The 13100-nt window shown below is 44.9% G+C and overlaps 1 protein-coding gene across 7 annotated transcripts in view; it reads right to left on the reverse strand.

Annotated features, from left to right (window-relative positions):
• Positions 1-2779: 2779 nt before the first annotated feature.
• Positions 2780-13100, reverse strand: part of CTNNB1 (catenin beta 1) — a 39617-nt gene continuing 29296 nt past the window's right edge. For 3 of the 7 annotated variants that reach the window (XM_019727561.3, XM_019727564.3, XM_088798236.1), the window contains 8 exons: positions 9873-9976; positions 9456-9794; positions 9178-9336; positions 7612-7731; positions 6465-6615; positions 6252-6373; positions 4974-5034; positions 2780-4059 (listed from right to left, as the gene is read on the reverse strand). In XM_019727561.3, the coding sequence (XP_019583120.1) occupies positions 3851-4059; positions 4974-5034; positions 6252-6373; positions 6465-6615; positions 7612-7731; positions 9178-9336; positions 9456-9794; positions 9873-9976 (1265 nt within the window). In that variant the 3' untranslated portion in view covers positions 2780-3850. The remainder of the gene's footprint in view (positions 4060-4973; positions 5035-6251; positions 6374-6464; positions 6616-7611; positions 7732-9177; positions 9337-9455; positions 9795-9872; positions 9977-13100) is intronic. The other 4 variants (XM_019727563.3, XM_074312576.2, XM_019727562.3 and 1 more) reach the window with 2 other exon arrangements.

The raw sequence follows: 13100 nt of genomic DNA on the forward strand, positions 1-13100 counted from the left end.
GGTGACTCTAGTACAGGGGACCTGAGAGGAACCATCCGAACATCTCAGGAGGTAGGTCTGCTGGACGCAGCAACAGATTTACTGTCTCGTGGCTCTTTGTAGTTGTTGAGCTCTCGTTTCCCGTATCACCAGGTTTTCTGCATTACCTGATGAGGTTCAGGTAATACCTGTAGTATAGCTCAGAAAGTGGGGCTCTGGGAGCCCAGGCCCTTGTCCAAGGTGAGTGACAGGAGAGCAACTGGGTGTCTCCCGCCTCCACTTGAAATAAGATGCCCTCCTTTCTGTCTCCCCTAGCAGCAGAAACCTATGACCTAGAACAGTCTCTGGTACGTGGATAAATGCAGGTGCTGAGGCAGGAGAAAGGGGCTTGGCCCCTTGGGAGAGTTGTCTGGAGTGGCACAGGAACAAGACTAGCCAACAGCTCAAGCTTCGGTGAGGCCGCAAGGAGGAACTGTGGGAACCAGGCCCAGGGAGGCGTGGCGTCCTGACGTGGAGGTGGCAGAGGCGGCCAGTCATCTCCCTCCAGCTTACAGGAGTCTCACCGGGTGGGGAGGTGGAGTGGACACACACGGGTAAGAAAAAGGAAGCACTACCTTTTCGGCCCCACCCGCACCCCCTCCGTCATTCTGTAATTGCCTTTGGCGGGTGACTCATTCAAGGCGAGGAAAGGCAGTTAGTCTCACCTACCAGAACAAAACTGCAGTCATCCACTTGGCTCTCTGCTTATTAAACCAAACAGCACAATGCAGATCTTATTTGTATTACAGTAATCCAAACAAGAGTTAAGCTTACTTATCTCAAAGATTCAAATAATCAGATCAAAGCCTCATGTCTAGAACATCAACATGAAAAAACTTCATTCTTCAGCTCAGTGGTGGTCACTTCAGTGGAATCCAATGTCCTATGCACCTGGCCCCAGGTAACCACTATTCTGATTTTATAGTCATGTGACCACATCATTGTTTTAGTTTTACCATATATGGATGATTTCCTGAAAATAGTTTGCCCTTTTGTGTGGCTCAGTGAAAGCCCCCGGCATGCATTTGTGACTTGCTTTTGTTTAGTATTAGTCTGAGATGTACCCATAGTACTGTGTACAGTTCGTTTGGGGCTGCAGCTTGGCCACTTTGGGGTGAATGAGGTGATTAGTGGGCCCATGTGTGGGCTGTCACACAGCCATACTGGAACTTGAGGCGAAAGAAAAATCATTAATACTGATCCTGTTTTATTTAAAATCTTGGTATTCTGTTGGTCATGGGTTTTTTCCTGCATTAATTTCATCCAAATGGCCACCGTTGTTCCCCCCTTTTATTACTAAGAAGTCCCGGTTTTCACTCTGACTTCCTGTGCTCCCTGTAAAGTAGTGTCGAGGTCTGTATCTCCTCCTCGTACCTGCATGTGTCCTTCTATCTGTCGGTAACAGTGTTAACCACCTCGAGCTTTCCAGTTAGGCCTTGCCAGCAGGTAGGGCAAGTCTTGGCCCTCTGCACTTCTAAACACAGTGCAGAACCACCTTGCTGAATCAGATTAACTTTCATATTAAGTTTTCAATAGAACTTCAAAGATACAGTGACTTTAGGGAAAGCTCTGAAAATGTGTTCTGGTTTTAAAAATGTAAACGAAATACCCTGCTGTAGTTCTTCATGTTAAGCTTCTTGCAATACTGGCTTGGTTCTACTTGTCACGCACTGCAAACAAAGCCTAAGACCTGTCACCTCACCAGGTACACAAATGCTACCTCTCCAATTCCAATTCCATTTTAGACCACAGTGAACTTGAGGCTTTCACCAAAAGTCCTCCCCGGATGAAGCTCATCTTCAACAAAAAGGAACTGATATACAGAGGGTGCCAAAAAAAATGTATACACATTTTAAGAAAGGAAAAAAACTATTGGAAATTGTAATAATAGATACTGATAACAAAAGATGAATACAAGTTATATGTATACATTTTTTTGGCAACCCCGATGTATTTATCTAATAGTCACGATCTTACCAGAAACACACAGTAAATCAGAACCAGCCCTCCCTAAGCACAAAACACTGAATCTTTTTAAAGTCCGAAACACAAGTCTTAACAGGTCTGCCGACTCCAGCCTGAGGGATGAACTAATAAGCATGTCAGACCTACCACCAGGATGGCAGGGTCCCCAGCAGACAGCGTGGAAGAAGGCCCATTCTGCTTCTCTGATTATGTTCAGATAAACACCGACACTTAAACCATCTTAATTGTCAGTTCAAAGTGGAGTTGAAGGAATTCCCCTCTACAAGTGAGTCACTCTTATGTGAAGGAGCTTGAAGTCCAAACCCAGGTACTTAACGCTTCATTATTACCTTAATGGATTGAAATCATTTGCCCATTGGGGGTGCCTGTTTGGCTTGCAGTTTTGCTCTGTGGCCCAGACCAGACACCTTCCCGGTGAGGCGGCCTTTGGCCATTTGGCCAGGACTTCCGACACCAGATGCCAGGCTGAAGGAGTCTTGGCCATAGGGGCTAAGCCCCGAGTCCTTCAGAGTCCTTCAGTGGGACGTGGCAGAAGCTCTCCTCTTGCAGGAGCTCAGAACCAATCACAAGGTTCAAAGCTGAAACAATGTTTGGTGCTATTTAACCCAGGGCCAAGTACTAAAGAAATCTGGCTAACATCCCATCTAGAGGTAAGGCTCTATCATTTACAACTTAAATTAGTTTACTGTGTGTTTTCCTCAGGATGAAGCTCAGTTAAATAAATGTCTTACCCTCACAAACCATTTAATAACAAGGAAAAAAAGGTGACACAATCGAATGAATTAAAAGTTTAATTCTGAACCATTTTTATAACCGCATTTTCTCTTGAAGCATCGTATCACAGCAGGTTACAACAACTTTGGGATAAAAGGCAACTGGTAAACTGTCCAAAACAAGGTTCCAAATAACACCTCTTACTGATTTACCCTACCCATACATATCCCAAATAAAGTTTTTGATCAAAAACATGAAATAGATCCACCTGCTTATTTTAAGCATATTAAAAAGGAAACTAATTGGACCATTTCTGTTTGTCTATTTTATACAAAAAGGCTACACAATGTTACACTTTATTCAGATTACAATTAGAGTGATTATGAATTAGTGTTCTACACCATTACTCAATTCTTAAAAATTAGAAATTGCTGCAGCAGTATTCACTATAACTTAACACTACAAGACTTAAAAAACTAACAGTTACTGCAAAAAAAATTAAAGAGCTACTTCAAAGCAAGCAAAGTCAGTACCATTACAGATATTAAAAAAAAAATTTTTAACAAGCAAGGCTAGCGTTTGATAAATTCCATCTTGTGATCCATTCTTGTGCATTCTTCACTTCTTGAGTCACTCCCAAAATCCATTTGTATTGTTACTCCTCGACCAAAAAGGACCAGAACAAAAAGTTTACTTCAATTGTTCCCATAGGAAACTCAGCTTGGTTAGTGTGTCAGGCACTTTCTGAGATACCAGCCCACCCCTCGAGCCCTCTCAGCAACTCTACAGGCCAATCACAATGCAAGTTCAGACAATACAGCTGTATAAAGAGAGAAAGGCTGCTATTAATGTTTAAAACAGCAAATGTTACTCATTTGAGTATTAAGTTGCAAAAGCTGTGGCAAAAAACAAAGTTAATGACTTCCACACATTACCACGTAACAACCAGAAATCTGAGAACATTCACATGTTCTAAGACATCTCCTTTCAAAGTATGGATCTGTTTCTGTGGCAGATTTACAAAGAGGCCTAAACCACTCCCACCCTACCAACCAAGTCTTTCTGAAGTTCTGTAGGCAGAGTAAAAGTATTTTACCCAAACTGGCTTTTAACTTCTTACCTAAAGGATGATTTACAGGTCAGTATCAAACCAGGCCAGCTGATTGCTGTCACCTGGCGGCAGCCCATCCATGAGGTCCTGGGCATGCCCCAGGTCTGGCAGCCCATCAACTGGATAGTCAGCACCAGGGTGGTGGCCACCCATCTCATGCTCCATCATGGGGTCCATACCCAAGGCATCTTGGCCGTATCCACCAGAGTGAAAAGAACGATAGCTGGGGTCTAGGCGAGTTGGGGAGGCAACAAAATGGGGGGGGGGAGGGAGGGAGGAGAGAGAGAGACAAGTTAACACTGAGGTTATCAGGGGCATCCAATGGCAGCACACCTGTCAGAAAGCACTGCTTTCTAAGCTTCTTCAGCCAAGTCATTACCCGATGCCAGGGCACCCATGAGGCTATGCTAAGTTCCTCAGGAGAAAGGCAGCAATCTACCAGTCTACACGCAGGCATCACGAAGCCATGGGCAGGAGAGGAAGGCAGGAACCCACAAGTCTGGCAGACGGAATATATCTGCTGAAAAGTATAGGTGATACCCACGAAAGTACTGAGAAAACTCAAGACACTGTTTCCACGTTTTATCTTAAGGGCTGGCATTTATGTCTGCCAAGGTAAGAAGCTTATGGGCTTATAGTGGTTTAGTAATTGGGAATAACCAGTTACGATTATAAATTTCAGATGAATAGTTATAGCTGAGAGTGGTCTAACCCATGGCTGCATCTCCATTACCACGAGCTGAGTTAGCTTTTTGAAAATCTTGGTAATGTAACTCTGTAAATCTCCACCCCAGAGCTGGGCTTGGGGACAGGAGTTGACCATCTTCTCACTTCCTGGGTGGGTTGCAGGCACAGGTGTTAGGGCTTCTCTGACAAAACAAAGCCAGTCCTGTCCCGCACAGCAGAGGCCCGAGCCTCAGCAGTAACATGGATTTGTCGGGTGTGACCTGCTCGTGCTCAGTGTGTGGCCCAGAATCCATGTTCCATTAGAGACGCTGCTGCTAACTCTGGAATTTAAGAGCTGCCTATGACGGCAGCCACCACTTTCCTGCCAACACTGGTTTCCAGACAAGCAAACCACCTCTTGATAAAGCTTTGATCTGTAGCTTGATCTGAAGTTAATCGAGAAATAGTAGCCACATACCATCCTGGCGATATCCAAGGGGCTCTCCCTGGGCGCCGATATCAAGTCCAAGGTCAGCGGTCTAGATGAACGGGCACGAGGCAAAGAAAAGAAGCAGATGAAAGCTCTCCACTTTAAGTACACGTCATACTCTCCAGTATTTTGCAAACACGTTCATTTTCAGATTACAAAAGAAACAAAGAACTCAAACATCACAGAAATACTTAGAAAATACAGATGTATATCATACAGATACTTTAAACTCCACCCCTCAGAGATTACCCACTGAGACCTAGGGAACATGTCTTCCCAATGCACAAAGTATTAAAAATATTCACGTAGTAAGTAGTTACCGTGTTTCCCTGAAAATAAGACCTAACCAGAAAATAAGCCCTAGCATGATTTTTCAGGATGACATCCCCTGAACATAAGCCCTAATGTGTCTTTTGGAGCAAGAATTTATATAACACCTGGTCTTGTTTTTGGGGAAACGTGGTAATATGCACCAGGCACCATTCTAGGTACTTGATACAACAGTAAACAAAACAGGCCAAGTGTCTCCCCACCTAACAGGGTATGTTACATGAAAACAGATTTTTAGCCTGAATAGCTGGAAAGACAAAACTGCCATTAGCAGAGATGGTGAAAATTATGACAGGAACAGGTTTGGGGAAAGGGGTGGGTAGGAAGTTCAGAGCTCAAGTCGGAACATGTTAGGACTGCTTATTAAAAACCCAAGTAACACATTACTCACTGTTAGGCAATTTGCTTTTCTTTCACCTAACAATATATAGGATCTCTTCCTATTCTTCCAACAAATATAATACACTGCGTGACTATACACCATAATTGAATAAACTGTCAGGGTGGTTCTAAAGTTTCAATGAACAACTCTGTACTGAGGACAAATACTGAAGACAAAATTCAGAGAAATTCAAGTGGAAAAGGAGACGAAAACTGAGCATTAAAGGAAAGTTCGATAAACTGACTCCAACTAACAGTGTTTAATATTTAACGGATTACCTCTTTCCTTATGTCCTGTTGACAAGTATTTTAATCTGGTCACTGGTTCATTTCCCTCCCTCATGAATTCGAAGGTTCAGCAGTTTAACCTGTTCTCTCTGAACAGGCTGTTTAAAGCTGTCGTTCTCCCCAGAGCAGTTGCTAATACAGCTCCAAGAATGAACACAGGCCAAGGACACAGCCACCGCCAGTGACCGGACCCTGATTGTTCTGGGGCATCACGCACTGCCTCACAGTGCCAGCAAACCACCAAATACACGCACTCACTCCGCCTACCTCATTCCAAGCCATGGGCTCCGTTCTGAAGAGAGAACTGGTCAGCTCAACAGAAAGCCGTTTCTTATAATCCTGTGGTTTGTCCTCAGACATTCGGAACAGAACAGCAGCTGCGTATGTTGCTGGGAGAGGACGGGAAAAAGGCCCTTAAGGAAAAACTGAGGCTTCACCACACACAGCCCAGCCCCCAGCTCCGGTTCCTTTCCTACTTACCCACACCTTCATTCCTCGAGTGCAGCAGCTCTGTGAGTGGAGCGGTGGCCCCCTCGGCCTCAATGGCTTCTGCGGCCTCCTTGTCCTGCGCCAGTTCACACAGGACCCCTGCTGCTACTCTCTGGATATTTTCAATGGGAGAATAAAGCAGCTAGGGAGAAAACACACACCGACAACACCTGATTAAATCAAAACAGCACGCACCCCACTTTGGTGCAAACATTCCCAACTCAGAGTGTAAGCGGCATTCCTACGACGTGTATTAAATCATAGTCATGCCCTGCTTAATGACATGGGTCTGTCCAGAGAAATGCATCCTCAGGCGATCTCATCGCTGTGCGAACATCTCGGAATGACTTACACAAACCTGGGTGGTCCAGCCTGCTCCACACCGGGCTGTATGTAGAGCCTACTGCTCGTAGGCTACAAGCCTATACAGCAGTTACTGTGCTGAAGACTGTGGGCAGTGGTGACACAACGTAAGTATAGGCTGTGTCCAGCAGCGGCACCACAAGCGTGAGTCATGTGCTGTGCTCTGTTACGTCTCAGGTGGTGGAAGCTTTCAGCTCCATTATAATCTTACGGGACCACCGTCGTTATGTGTGTTCCTCCACTGACCGAAGCATCGTTATATATCTCAAGACTGGATTCTCTACATTTATTTTCCAAAGTGTTGAATGTGCCAGAGCTGTGGTTTCCTAGTATATTTTTAGCTACAAACCCTTTCTTCAGAGTTTCCATCGCACTAAGATTTGGAAAACCCAGGGGGTGGTTTGAGGCTTGTGCTCTGTCAGCCCAGACCAGCTGTCATCCCTCCAAAACTGAGTACCCCGAAAAGCAGAGTGCAAAGTCTCTTCCCTCTTCTTGAGGCCTCTAGTCCCAATGTTTCTCCTACCGCCCCCCAAAATGAAGGGACTTGTCATAAAATAAAATGTATCCAACATAAAGGACACTGCACGTTGAGATTCTCTTTTATACTCTGGCAGGGGGCATGGGCAGAGTGCTGTCATTTTATAAATGACAGTAGATGAATAGTAAATGGTGCCCTTATTTTGGTCCTTGATTTCCTGAAAAGCTGCTTATCGTTAAAATCCTGAACTATTACAGACACACAAAATCTAGAACCCCTCGCTCAAAACCAACACACCTGCACAAACAATGGGATGGTGTTGAGTCCTCTGATCACGATTCGGTTGTGAACATCCCGAGCGAGGATGTGAAGAGCCCCAGTGCAGCCTTCAACTATTTCCTCCATGCGGACGCCCTCCTACCAAGAGAAGCGTGGTTACAAACAGGGCATTCTCCTGCCTCGAGCTTTAAGCTTGAAAGACATTCTGTCCTGAGTGGTAATTACTAGTTATTCACATTATACACCCAAAGTTTCCCAGAAGCTGCAATCAGTGCAGGACGAAGGAGGATTCATTAGCGGAGTGTCACTGAAAGGGGGCCGTGGGGCAGCACTAGGTCCACGCAGCACCCCTCCCGCCCACACACAGCGCTGTACAGGGAAGGACAGCTTCCAGATACCTCGGAGTCCCAAAGACCTTTCTAATAGAGAGGGTACCAACCGTTCTCTGTACGAGAGAACGAGAAAGGAAAGATACACAAAGACGGGAAAGCAACACTCAGACTATGTCGGCGGTTTTCCTTCACATGCTCCATTTTTGTACACCTACGTACATTTGGTGAAAACTTAGCAAAGTTTTATCACCAACTACGAAAATTCTACTGAGCTGCCAGCAGAACATCCACTCCTCACCTCCCCCAGACTTTTCAACTGATAGCCTGTATGAGAGAAGGAAGTCAGCTTTTGCAAAATCTAAGCACTACCTGCTTTCCGTGAGTTTTTAAAACGGTTATGATTCTGCTACTTTTATAAACAACTTGATTTTTATAAGGACACAAACACTCCTTTCTTCCTAGAGAAGAGATTTAAAATAAAAGGTACCCTTTGCATTCATTAAGCCACTTCATGGACACTCACCAATCAATACCAAAAGTAATGAATGGACAGGGCCAACGTCCCCTAATGAGTGCATAACAAACAACTGGGGATTCCCAAAATCTGTTCTGGTAAGGTCCATCTTTGTTTTCTAAAGCAACTTATTTAAATAAGAACTGTTTGAAGGTCTGACTCTTAAATTCTGAGGATTCAGAAATGTCTTTACTTGTCATGAAGCTAGCTAGTGTTAGGACTGCAAACTTGGTATCAAAGCTTTAGGCTGAGATTATGAGTCAAGAGTCCAGAAATGCTACTACTTATTCTTGACATTTATTGGTAATCTTAGGTCAGTGTAAATAGTTTAAACCACTCCTGAAAGAGATAGTAAAAGGTGTGTTAAATATTTATAGGTAAAACTTACGTTGTGGGGAATAAGAGGCTCTGAGATCAGACAGACTTGGATTCAGATAACGGCCCTGCTACTCCCTAAGGAGTGAACCCTTGTACGGATGACCCACAGCAGTGAATCACACCCCACCCTCCCGTGTAAGACTGATGATGCACAGATGTCAAAGGAAACATCACTAGGGGCCACATTATTCCTTATTTTCTCTGCAGCCACAGAAACATGTCGGCTTTTTTAGCCATTAAGCAAGCAACCCTTCAGGCAGGACAGAGAATGGAGGGAGCCGACGATCAAAGCAGTTGAGGACCCTATGGATTTATGCATTCCTTTTGGGTGGTCAGGTGTCACTGCTAAGATTTACTCACCACAAACTGCTGCTGGGTTCCGCCCATAGATGTACGGCGCTGGGTATCCTGATGTGCACGAACCAGCAGCTGAACTAGCCGTGGGATGGCACCCTGCTCACGCAGAGGTGCATGATTTGCTGGACAAAGGGCAAGATTTCGAATCAATCCAACGGTAGCCTGAAGAGAAGAAGGAAAAATAAAGAACGGGCACACAACACAATTCCTACTTATCAACCCCTTAGGCCTGGACAGCCAGCCTTGGCTAGAGGTGGCTCATTTTCAATTTGACCGTTTACCTTTATCAGAGGCCAATGGGATGGTGGGTGCAGGAGTTTAACCACAACCGGCAGTCCATAGTGGAGGCGAACGGCATTCTGGGCCATCTCTGCTTCCTGGTGTCGGCTGGTCAGATGACGAAGGGCACAGATGGCAGGCTCAGTGATGTCCTCCCTGTCACCAGCACGAAGGACAGTACGCACCAGCGCCTCTATACCACCGACTTGGCACACCATCATCTTGTTCTTATAATTATTGCAAGTGAGATTAGACAGAATTCCGGCTGCACAGGTGACCACGTTGATATCATCTGAGCCCAGCAGCTGGACAAGGGTCCCAAGCAGACCTTCCATCCCTTCCTACGGAAATAAAAGCAGATGCTCAGGACATACTCATCTCGACTCCATCGCCAAGGCGCCGGTTTACTCCGAATTTACCTGTTTAGTTGCAGCATCTGAAAGATTCCTAAGAGTCCAAAGACAGTTCTGAACAAGACGCTGACTTGGATCTGTCAGATGAAGTCCTAACGCTTGCATTCCACCTGGAATATTAGAAAAGATCAAAGGCAACGGCCATTAGTTAGCCATTCCTATCAGCACCGTCTTCTCAGTCTTCGAGGGTATCTCTCCTCATTGCCAAAGCTGATCTCCTCCATCTAAGTCCTTTATTTCCTTTTATTTTCTAGAATGTTCCTCACTTTCCCTTTTCCAGTTCATCTCAACTAGTGACCACTTCTGTCAAATATCTATTATTCCTTCCCTATGTGGAAAAAGCCTTCATTATTTCAACTGTCCCCCTATAGGTAATATTCCTATTACTTTTTAATTACCTTCATCTATTCAATCGTTTCAAAAAGAAGTATTCAATACCATGGCCTATTTTGAGGTAGAGCTATACCAGTGAGCAAAATACTCTAAAATCCATACCCTCATAGAGCTCGTGGTCTAGCTGGAGGCAGACAATAGACAAATATACAATTAATAAGTATATAGTGTGTCAGCGGGTGTTAAGTGCTACAGGGAAAAGTAACACAACAAGGGAAGGGCTACAGTTCTAAATAGGGTGAGGAGGGCATCTCAGCATGAAGGGGACATCTGAGCACAGACCTGAAGGAGCCATGTAAACTCCTGGGGTAAGAACAATCCAAAAAGAATGCACTGGAACCCCCACTGCCAGGGACTGGATGAAAGGCAGTGACTCTAAAACACGTGCTCCAAAGGCTCATAACCTTCCATCACGTCGGACCCTAGTGAAGGGCACGCACATTGGCAGGCGTCCAAATGGAAGCTCAATTCCCCGCTTAACTTCCCCCATCTCTCTCCTACTGCAATCACTTCTGAACGTACGTAGAGAGAGACACTTTCCCTTGTCTCCATGTTCATTTTTTCCGGTTTTATTTCCACAAATTAGGTTAGATCTACTTGCTGTAATTCTCATGGCACCTGTACGCTTCCTTCCCAGTATTTATCACAACTGTAATTACACCAACCTCCCCTACAAGACGAGCCTCATCCCTATCTGGCTCCTGTCTCACAGCAGCTCCAGCTAATTAGTGACCCACACAAGGCTGACAGTCAGTGTCTGTTAAGTGCCTCGATGCCCCTCTCCCTTCTCGCCCCCAGAGATGTCATTCCCTCCCTCTGCTGTGACTACTCTAGGACAGTGGAGCCGAACTCCAGGTGCCATGAGAACAGCCTGTACAGACTGAAAACACACACATTACGATCCGGCAGCTCCAGGGTAAAACCCCCGCACAGACGACTTCGAGGCCCCTCCCGCCTCGCTTCCTGAGGCCCAGACCCGCCACCCCCACACAAGCTCTAGCCCAGACTTCCCCTGCACTCACGCCGGGCCCATACATTTCCAGCTACCTACTGGCCGTTTAGTCACTTTCAATATGTCAGCTTCTTAAACTAATTTGTCCCCCACGTTAAACAATCCACTCTGTAGTGCCAGTTATCTTCACGGTACCAACGTCGTCCCCAGCACAGACCACTCGGGTAGCACCTTCAGCCCCTCCACAATCACATTCTATGGATTCTTTCAGAAGTCTCCAACATTCAGGACTACTTTTAATACCAAACCAATTAATTCCTAGAAGCCTGTTAACACACCTCAGTGGCCTGGCCTGCCAGCCTATGATCATTCAAACTGTCATACAAGGTAGTATTAATATTCCAGACACCCCACTGTGATGCTATGCCACTGCTTAACCATCAATAGCTTCTCATTAACTGTAAGATAAAAGCTAAATTCTTTAGCATAACCTTAAGGAACCCTTTAGAATATGGATCCCACTTAGCATTCCAAACTGACCTAAACATTCTACATCTATGGTTCCAAAGCTGGAATAAAGCACAAATAAACACCTTACCGGGGCTGAGAAAGGGCTGCATGATGTGATGACTGTGCCTAGCTCATCAAGCCCAGGCTCGCTATTCAGGCCATTCCTCACTGCGTTCTGCTGAGACAGGCTCTCTTCAGCACCCAGAACTCAACAACCTCCTTCCTACCTTCAACACATAGCACATGCTTCTCCACTCCCCACTCTTCATACAGATAATAGGTGCCTTCTCACCCTGTAATCCCATTTAACACCCCTTCTCAGGGAAGCCCCTTCTCCCTGGCCCCCCACCTCTGTTAATTCTGTATCACTATTTGCTGTTTGTTTCTCTCACAATGCATTCCAATTTGTAATAACCCATCTTTTTGCATATTTCTATCCCCCTCACTAGACAGTAAGAATAACTACTGGGACCATACCTGTTTTGTTCCCAATGAGTATCCTGTGCTTATTACCACAGTGCTTGAGAAACAGGTGCTGCTGAATGTTTTCAGAATAAAAAACAGAACAACCAGGGAAAAATTCTTAAAATGCAGATTCCTAGGCCTCCAGACCCATACATTTTCAGCTACCTACTGACCTTCTTAAACATTCCAGGGATTCTGATTAAATAAATCTGAAACTCTATTTTTCGCAAGCACTCCAGGTATTTCTGGACTAGCTGGCAGAATTTTCATCCCCTGGTTCTATCTGAACTCAGCCATACTTGTTTATCCCCAAGCCTATTGTTCCACTGCCAGCAGCTACCCTGAGCGACCATAATACCCCTCTCTCGCATACATTCTCAAGTAAAATTATTCTCAACAAGTGGGAAAAAATAGGTGTTAACAACCCTATACTTCAAATATTTTCTATTAAATGCTTTTCTAGTTTTCCTCTTCCAGTTTTGCTTTGAAGCTTGGTTTGAGAGTCCAGGCAGATGTTGTCAGGTTGGTTATGGAAGGGAAAAGGATGCCAGGTGAAGAGTAACTGTATCTTCTTGACAGAAAACCAAGAGGCCCTGCCTGGTAGAGACCTTCTATTTCTTTCCTCTGCCACCAACATGCACAAGATACAAGTTGCTCCACTGAAAATACTTAAAGGGGACAGAAAAAAGCTGTTTTTCATATCAGACCACTTGTTCACTAAGAATACAGACAGCAGTGCAGATCACTTCTCCTGAGGATCCACTAACAAATCAAGGGAATCGCCTTGCTGCATACAACTATACTTTAACAGAATATGTTGTAACATAATTTCTCCCATATATTCACAGGTCTATTGGCAAAGCAAATCTTGGGTCTGGCCAAAACCAAAATTAAAAACACATTTTATCAAGCCA

This window comes from Rhinolophus sinicus, chromosome 5, assembly GCF_057876585.1.
Source record: "Rhinolophus sinicus isolate RSI-liver-muscle chromosome 5, RSI-T2T, whole genome shotgun sequence".
NCBI lineage: Eukaryota > Metazoa > Chordata > Mammalia > Chiroptera > Rhinolophidae > Rhinolophus > Rhinolophus sinicus.